The following is a 9,740-nucleotide window of genomic DNA, read 5'->3' on the forward strand; positions in this document are numbered from 1 at the left end:
TCATTTTTCTTTATTTAAAAAACTAATTAATATAAATCGATAGAAAGTGGACCCGACAATATGTTAATGATGATTCCTCATCTAGAAAACTAAAGTATATTATTGCAAGTTGATACATATATTAATCTTCAAATGTTCAATGACCAAGATTTTTCCCCCCTTTATATGGGTCAAATATCAAAACATTTAGCCGATTTAGAGGTTGGGCAAAATCAGTCAGATCTTGTGATAAAGTTTCATCCTTTAAATAGTGTCAAGCGTTGTTAATTTGTTATAGGAGTATAAGATTTTTTTTTCTATCTTTATAAGAAATATAACATTGGTACGTTGCGTATGGAATTTGGTATTTGAATAAGGTTATCAAATGAGGTTAAATTTATTTATATAATAATGCAATTAGCAGTTAATTAGCATCATATCAATCAGTTCAAACAGGAAATTATAAGACTTTTGCTTGTCTCTTTGTGTTGATAATTCTTAAATTTGGGTCCATTAAGTAGCTCACTTATTATTGTTACTCCCCTTTCACTTGTAGCTCGAATAGTAAGGCTTGTGAAATTATTTTGTTTCCATGACATGAATAGTTGGCTTTGAGATCAACATTGACGACTTTTGCACTTTAATTTTTCTTTCAATTTCTTACTACATGCATGCAACAAGTTAACTTTACTATGCACTTATTATGTCAGCTTGTTACACATATTATAAAACGGAAATCAAAATTCACTTAAATCATATGTATTAGCTATATGATGAAAATCTAAAAGATGTTTTGTAATCAAAATAATCAATATATCATGTTCGATAGCTCAATAATGTGCCATGGCATGGTATATCATGTTGTACGTACGTAGTATATTAATTAGTTGTCCTAGACCTCGTAGTGATTTGTATTATTAATTTGTTATAAGTTGTGTTTGGTGTATTAATATCATTTATAATTCTTCATTCCTTTTATCAATACCAATAACTTATTTTCCCTTTGTAGAAATAGCCATAATTAGTTCCTTAATTAAAGGGACTAAATATTGACCAATTTATTCTGCGAATATTTAGGCAAATATTTTTGGTAGTAGTTGCTGTAATCTTGGTAGTAATTGCCTAATTTACAGGGCTCCTGTGTATAAAATTACAAACACAATTCCGCTTAATTCTCTATATGGTATCAGAGCCGTAAGGTTCGATTTGGGAAACGAAACCTTGTTTTTCCTCATCATTTACCAGAAAACTTACCTGCGATGGACAACCAGCCATCGTCACACAACCAAACACCAAACAACCAGCTAATTTCCTTGGAACAAATGGAACAAAATTTCCAATTATTCCAGAAAATGAACAAAACACAAACCAACCCAGAATCCGGCACATCACGAACAGTGGGTGTCGCCGGGAAATCGAGTTTTTCAGATAACACAAATTGGTGTAATCACTGTGGTGGTACGAAACACACCAAAAAGGGGTGTTTTGAACTCGTTGAGTATCACCGACAGAAAGCCGCTACCAAGGTCGGAGTAAACCAAACCGGCGGCAAGGCCAATGTCGTCGTATACTTAAACCCAGAAAACAAGGACTCCGGCAACGAGGATAACACCTCAGTCGAACAAAGCAACACCGATGAAATCACAAGCATGAGAAGTGAAGAAAATACCACCGGGAAAAATGGTGGTGATGAAGCTAGAAAGAAGCAGAGTAAGGAAAGAGAAAATCAGTTTTTTAGAAAGTGAGAATGAGAGTATAAAAGAGGAGATTTTCTCCCTTTATATGTCGGCTGGAAGGAATGAAATAGAACAAGAAAACCTAGCCCATAAAATTCACCCTTTAACCGGTCAAACCCACAAACCAAGCCCACAAAAAAATCTCTCATTCCCTTCATCTCTAACCGACCAAACTCAGCCCAATAACCTAAACCCGAAACCTCTTGGCCTTATTTGTAAAAAAACCACTCCATGGATTTTTGACTGCGGAGCCACTGACACTATGACGTTTGATCCATCAGATATTAAAGCCACCCAAACCTCTCGCCGAAACCAAATCCAAACAGCAAACGGGGAATATATTCCTGTTACCCAGGCTGGGAAAATTGATGTTACATCAGACATTCATTTAAATAATTGTCTTTTAATTCCCAGTCTTACTCATAAGCTGTTATCTGTAAGTCAGTTGACTAAAGAGCTTAATTGTACTGTTTTATTAACGGATTCTGGTTGTATTGTGCAGGATGCTCTAACAGGAGAGATCATTGGGCGTGGTACTGAACGAGGAGGTTTGTACTACGTAGATGAGGTGGCTCAACAGGGTAACGCTTTGCTTGCCTATGGATCACCGAAAAACCAACTTTGGATGTGGCATCGTCGGTTAGGTCATCCCTCTCTTGGTTATCTTAAACGTTTATTCCCCTCCCTTAAAAGTGTTAATATGCCCTTGAATTGTGAGACATGTGTCTTAGCTAAGAGTCATAAACATACGTACCATCCTAGTTTAATAAGCCATGCCCCTAAACCTTTTACTTTAATTCATTCCGATGTATGGGGTCCAGCGCCTGAATTTGCAGTCCATAATTATTCATATTTTGTCTTATTTGTGGATGACTGTACTCGTATGAGTTGGGTGTATTTCTTAAAACATAAATCTGAAGTTTTCGATGTCTTTGTTAAATTTTATCATATGATATGCACCCAATTTCATGCTCACCCACAAATTTTACGGTCAGATAATGGGGGGGAGTATATAACCTTAGATATGAAACAATTCATTGTTGACCATGGTCTAATCCACCAAACCTCATGCCGAGACACTCCTCAACAAAACGGAGTTGCTGAACGGAAAAATCGAACTCTACTTGAAATAACTAGAGCTATATTAATAGAGTCTTATGTCCCAGTCTATTTTTGGTCGAAGCCATTGTTACTTCCACCTATCTCACAAATCGCCTACCTAATAAACCACTCAATTACAAAACTCCTCTAGACACCTTAACCTCCCATGTCACCATTCCATCAGTCCATTCTTTACCTCCACGGGTTTTTGGATGCGTAGTCTATGTTCACCTACCAAAACGCGAGAGAAATAAAGGGCAGTCAAATGTGTCTTTATTGGATATGGAGTTCATCAAAATGGGTACAGGTGTTATGATCCAATTGCAAAAAGAGTCCATACAACCTTAGACTGTGAATTCTTTGAGCAAACTTACTATTACACCCAGCTTAGTCCTCAGGGGGAGAATTTGAGTGATGACCTTAGCTGGCTGACATATCCAGAAATGGTGGACCCAGATCCTACAACACAAGTAGGCAATACCATCGATGCTGCTTCAGAAGCAGTAGACTCACTTCCTCTTCAGTCTACACCAGATTATCCAGTTGAGCATCCATCTGATAATAACCCATCAGAAGAGGTACCATCAGAAGAGGTACCATTTGAACAATCTCCTGTTTCCTATAATATGCCTGAAATTAATCCTGTCTCCAATGAAAGTGAACAAAACAGGTATGAGTTCCCTCCTAGAAGTACGAGAGGAGTTCCACCAAGGAGATATGATCCTGCATATGAGGACCAACGGTCGAGATATCTAATCGAAGGAATCAGCACTAAAAATTTGTCCAGCACAGCCATAGCTTTCAATGCTTCTTTGTACTCCGCCGACATTCCAAAGAATGTGGAGGAAGCTGTCAAGAATGAAAAATGGAAACAAGCTATGGAAGAAGAGTATCAGGCCCTACAGAAAAACAAGACTTGGGAGAAATGCATCTTACCAAAGGGGAAGAAGAAGGTGGGATGTAGATGGGTATTCTCCATCAAATACAGAGCAGATGGAACTATTGAGAGATACAAAGCACGACTGGTTGCTAAGGTATACACTCAGACATATGGAATAGACTACTCAGAAACTTTCTCTCCTGTAGCCAAAATTGACACAATATGAGTTTTGTTTTCTGTAGCTGCAAACAAGGAATGGCCTCTGTACCAGTTTGATGTGAAAAATGCCTTCCTTCATGGAAGCATTGACGAGGAAGTGTATATGGAGGTACCTCCTGGATATTCCCATGATTTTAGAGATGGGGAAGGATGCAGATTGAGGAAGGCTCTCTATGGACTAAAACAGTCTCCTAGGGCGTGGTTCGGAAGATTCACAAAAGCTATGAAGAAATTCGGATATAGCCAAAGTAATTCAGATCACACCCTTTTCCTGAAAAGAAAAAGGGAGAAAATTACCTGCCTGATTATCTATGTAGATGATATGATCATTACAGGAAATGATGAAGAAGAAATTTCCGACCTAAAGAGGAAATTGTTCCAGGAATTTGAGATGAAAGATCTAGGGAACCTCAAATACTTTCTGGGTATAGAGGTTCTAAGATCAAAGCAAGGTATTTTTATTCATCAAAGGAAATATATTCTTGATCTTCTGGCAGAAACAGGGATGCTAGAATGCAAGCCAGCTGAAGCACCAATCATGGCAAATCATGGCCTTCAAATTCTTGAAGGGGCAAATTTGGCTAATAAGGAACAATATCAGAAATTGGTGGGAAAAGTCATATACTTAGCTCACACAAGACCAGATATAGCATATGCTGTTGGAGTAGTGAGTAGATTCATGCATCTTCCACAAATTCAGCATATGACAGCAGTAATGAGGATCCTAAGGTATCTAAAAGGTACTAGTAGTACAGGGATCTATTTTGACAAGAATGATCACTTGGACTTGATTGCCTACACCGATGCAGACGGGCAGGAGATCGTGATGGCCGAAAATCGACTTCTGGTTATTTTACTTTGGTAGGGGGAAATTTGGTCACATGGAGAAGCAAGAAACAGAAGGTAGTGGCCTTATCAAGTGCAGAAGCAGAATTCAGAGGTATTGCAAAAGGAATAACTGAGATCTTATGGATCCGGAAACTTATGAGTGAAATTGGTTTTCCACAAAAAACAGCATGCAAACTCTTTTGTGATAACAAAGCAGCAATAAGTATCTCAGAAAATCCAGTTCAACACGACAGAACGAAGCATGTTGAGATAGATAGACACTTCATAAAAGACAAACTGGAAGATAAGATAATTAAACTTCCATTTGTGAGATCAAGAGATCAGTTAGCTGATATCCTGACAAAAGCTATCAACAGTGAAGCATTCAATGAGGCATTACGCAAGTTAGGCATTGGAGCACCGAATGCCCAACTTGAGGGGGAGTGTAGAAATAGCCATAATTAGTTCCTTAATTAAAGGGACTAAATATTGACCAATTTATTCTGCGAATATTTAGGCAAATATTTTTGGTAGTAGTTGCTGTAATCTTGGTAGTAGTTGCCTAATTTACAGGGCTCCTCTGTGTATAAATATTCATACTATCACAAGCAATAAAAAACACAGAAAATTACAAACACAATTCCGCTTAATTCTCTATGCCCTTTATAAGTCAAACTCTTTCATTATACAAGATTGAAAACTAGAATTTGTTCCAAAATTAGATTTTGCTAAGCATATGTCTCAAGAATTTTTTTTATATAATTATAGTGTTGTGAAAAGTTTAATCAATTATGTTTCTCAGCTGTGGGCATTATGTTTAACAAATTTTATAATACATACTATATTTAAAATAAAATATTTTGGTCAATTAAATTTGATATATTCGACCATTACTATCAAATAATTAAGCTTATCCGACCTTTGTTTAACTTAGATATTTTATATATTTTTCCTTAACTAAAATTACTTTTTCTGAACTTATCTTATCTTGACGTAACTTTATTGAGTATATATTTTGATTACTGATCAAAAATAAATTGAATGATAACGAAATGTTTGTTATTAGGATCAATCTTAATCTTGGAAGTTAGGGAGTACTGTAGGGAAGAATTTTTGGTAAATACATGTGAGGGCCGTACCCGCAAATCAAGAGAGAGAGTCCACTTCACAAGTTTGGTTCCATTACAAAACCATATGGCAATAGGAGGAGTAGCCCCTTAGCCTTATAAAGTGATTAACTCTCTCTTCTTCAACCAATGTGGGACACTTACATGTGGTGATATTTGGAAGGTATATTCTTCAACACTCCCCCTCACATGTAAGGTCCCTTTTAAACTTTGTCTCATGTGATTTTTCGGGCTAGAGTGCTTCTTCACTTGTTAGTGGACCATATCAACCAAAAGCTTAAGTTGATGGTTGAAGTGCAGGATCGGTTTATATACTCTATCACGCCCCCTCACATGAGAGCTCATTTGGGCTTGAAGTGTGGATTTAGCATGGGCCCCACCATACCCAGCATTTAATATTCCATTTTGAAAGGAGGGGTGAATGAGATTCGAACCCGTGACCTTTGTGTCATGTTAGTGGACCATATCAACCAAAAGCTTGTATATCCTACCAAATAACACATGTAAGTGTCCCACGTTGAGAAAAAAAGTGAGAGTCGAACACTTTATAAGGCTAAGGGGCTACTCCTGCTATTGCCATATAGTTTTGGGATAGAACCTCCTTTGATCTTGTGGAGTGGACACTCTCTTTAGTTTGCGGGTGTGACCCAGACTCGTATTTAACAAATATTAATCAATAAAATTCAAAATGTAATTTAATTGCTGCGATGAAGTGTTGACAATATCTTAGTTGAATAGTCAAGAAAATGATAGTACTGTCCTACAGAGTAATATTAATATTAACTTATTACTGTAAGTAGTTTGCAATGGATGTTGTTATTCGTCGTTCCCATTTTACCGGCCGTCGCTCGCATTTTGGACTTGAATTTCCTAAATTGCCCCTTGGTTATAAATAGTCACGAGACTCACGAACTACACATTTCACACTTGAATTTTCTCTCTCTAAAATTTTCTCTCTAAAATCTGTAATCTCTCTAAAATCATATTGTTTTTCGAAAATCAGATTTTGAAAATTCATAGCAAAATCTGAAGAAAAAAAATTATAATAATCTCTACAAAAAAAAAAAAAAAACAAAAACAACCACATCTTAAATCTTAAATCTGTCTCTAAAATCAGTTATTTTCAAAAACCAGATTTTGAAAATTTATAGCAAAATCTGGAAAAAAAATTGTAATATTCCCAAAAAAAAAAAAAAAAAAACAAAACCGAAAACAACCACAATCCCAAGGGACTTGCAATGGCTGACCAGCAGCGGATAAGGGTGACGTATGGTGGTCGTGGCGGCGGTGGAGTCTCCGGCGAACAGGTAACGAAGAACGAAAAAAAAAATTCTGGAAAAATTTGGGACATCCGCCTGGAAAATCCGGATGTCCCTCATTGCGCATGAACACATAACCGACGAGGAAATTCTGATTTGTCGGTGTCACACCAACTATCTCAAAGAACGACATCCCGTATCGGTTGGTCTTGTATGTCGAATCCATACCGATCACATACGGGTACGTCCGTAGTATGTTCAATTCACCGTGATCGGGTGCACCATAAACGCATGCTGCAGAACGCCGACATCATCAGACATGACCCAGTAAATATACTGGCTCTGTCTCGCCAAATGCAGAAATTGCTGAACAACTCCTCTCTCATCAGACATCTCCGCTCTCAAGTCATTCCGGCAGTTGTAGATATGTCGGATGTTTGGATGATCATCGGGAAATTGCTCTGCAATAGTCGCCATGATGTTACGCGGTGCAACCTTGGACTTTGTCATGTCCTGCACAACCTTCTTTGCATCCGGGCTCAAGCCACTAATCTTACGATGACCCTCCGGATAGACAATCATTGGATGGTTATAGGTCCCAGTTGCATCATTTTTGGCCCGGATCTTCCAACTGTCGGTGACGAAGACATAATAAATCTTGATGTAGAAAGGACAACCAATTGCTTTGGTTTTGGTGTCCCTCCTAATTGCATTCTCAAGATCTCTCGGCTGGCTCTTTCGGCCCCTATCACACCTCAAATACCGGTACGGCCGACCGTCTCTGGTTTTGTTGTAAGACGATTTAACAAAAAGAAAACCCAGATTTACGGCAACAACATCCGGCCAATTAACTGCCTCATTAAACGTTGGAAACAACGTGTTTGTGGCAAAATGCACACTATAATTCACATCGTCAGCACCATCTTGTACTCCGAACCCTGTAAAAAATAATGATGACACACATAAAACACAAACACTTTACTTCTAATTCTAATATAGACAATACTAAAAATTATATTAACAATAATCATAACAATACTAAAAATAATATAAACAATAATATAAATAATCATAACAATAATATAAATAATCATAACAATAATAAAAAAAATTATCGAAATAATAATAAAATTAATCATAATAATAATACAATTTATCATAACGATAATAAAAATAATAATAATAAACACAATAATAACAACAATAACAATAATACTAATAACCAATAACTCACAAAAAATTAAAAAAAATAATAATAGCCATAATGATAATAATAATAACCATAATAATAATAGCAACACTAATAATAAAATAATACTAATACTAATAATCAATAACATTAACAATAACACTAATATAAATAACCATAACAATAATAAAAAAAATTATCGAAACAATAATAAAATTAATCATAATAATAACACAATTAATCATAACGATAATAAAAATAATAATAGTAAACACAATAATAACAACAATAATAATGATACTAATAACCAATAACACACCAAAAATTAAAAATAATAATAATAACCATGATAATAATAATAACCATAATAATAATAGCAACACTAATAATAAAATAATACTAATACTAATAATCAATAACATTAACAATAACACTAATATAAATAATCATAACAATAATAAAAAAAAGTTATCGAAACAATAATAAAATTAACCATAGTAATAACACAATTAATCATAACGATAATAAAAATAATAATAGTAAACACAATAATAACAACAATAATAATGATACTAATAACCAATAACACACAAAAAATTAAAAAAATAATAATAACCATAATGATAATAATAATAACCATAATAATAATAGCAACACTAATAATAAAATAATACTAATACTAATAATCAATAAAACAAATTAAAAAAAAAATTAAAAAAAATCCGATTTTTAGGACATCCGGATAAAATATCCGGATGTCCTAAAAACAGAAACAAAAAAAATTTGACGAAACTTACAGAATCTTCCGACGATGCCTCCGGTGTGCGATCGTTGCCGTCATTCCACATATTAAGCCCGTGAATTCAGCTCCAGGAAAATTTTGGGAAAAAAAAAACCGATTTGTCTTGCCTTGGCTCGGGAATTTTGGGACTCGGGATTTTGAAAAGAAAACTTTGAGTGAAACCGCTCGATAATGTTTTCAAGATGATCGTGATTCGTTATGACTAGTCGGTGGACCATTAAATAGCACAAAATAAACAAAGGGCAAAATGGTCATTTCACAGAAGATTGGGAGCGACGACCGATAAAAAGGGAGCGACGAATAGCAATCCAGTTTGCAATTTGCAAATAATTTGCAACAACATGAACATCATCACTGTAGACAAATTTAAAATGTCTGTCACTAATTAATGATAAGATGGTCATTACTGTGGAAAAAAAACAATAGTACAAGTTTGGCTTGTTTTGGTACTACTTTTGGTTGCTTGCAAAGTTTCCATTCATAGTGGCTTCTAGCTTGCGTCTATTTTGAACATGAGCAATAACTTTTATTGGTACTCTGATCCTTCCGTTACTTGCGTGTTGAATCTTGCGCTTAAGGAAGGATATGCAGTGAGAAAATTTGGTCAATGTTAATACTCG

The 9,740-nt window shown here is 35.5% G+C and overlaps 2 protein-coding genes across 2 annotated transcripts; one reads left to right on the plus strand and one right to left on the minus strand.

Annotated features, from left to right (window-relative positions):
* Nucleotides 1–541: 541 nt before the first annotated feature.
* LOC110717715 lies at nucleotides 542–2,565 on the plus strand. Its single transcript, XM_021896481.1, has 2 exons — nucleotides 542–1,689; nucleotides 2,218–2,565. Exons 1-2 carry the CDS (start codon nucleotides 1,239–1,241, stop codon nucleotides 2,253–2,255), a joined length of 489 nt encoding a protein of 162 aa, XP_021752173.1. The 5' UTR covers nucleotides 542–1,238; the 3' UTR covers nucleotides 2,256–2,565.
* A 4,822-nt stretch (nucleotides 2,566–7,387) lies between these two features.
* LOC110717543 lies at nucleotides 7,388–9,524 on the minus strand. The gene is made up of 2 exons (XM_021896269.1): nucleotides 9,401–9,524; nucleotides 7,388–8,067 (listed from the first exon to the last, which is right to left on the minus strand). The coding sequence occupies exons 1-2, from the start codon at nucleotides 9,522–9,524 to the stop codon at nucleotides 7,388–7,390; spliced, it is 804 nt and encodes a 267-aa protein (XP_021751961.1).
* Between the last annotated feature and the right edge of the window lie 216 nt (nucleotides 9,525–9,740).

The sequence above is a fragment of the Chenopodium quinoa genome, unplaced genomic scaffold, assembly GCF_001683475.1.
Source record: "Chenopodium quinoa cultivar QQ74 unplaced genomic scaffold, ASM168347v1, whole genome shotgun sequence".
NCBI lineage: Eukaryota > Viridiplantae > Streptophyta > Magnoliopsida > Caryophyllales > Amaranthaceae > Chenopodium > Chenopodium quinoa.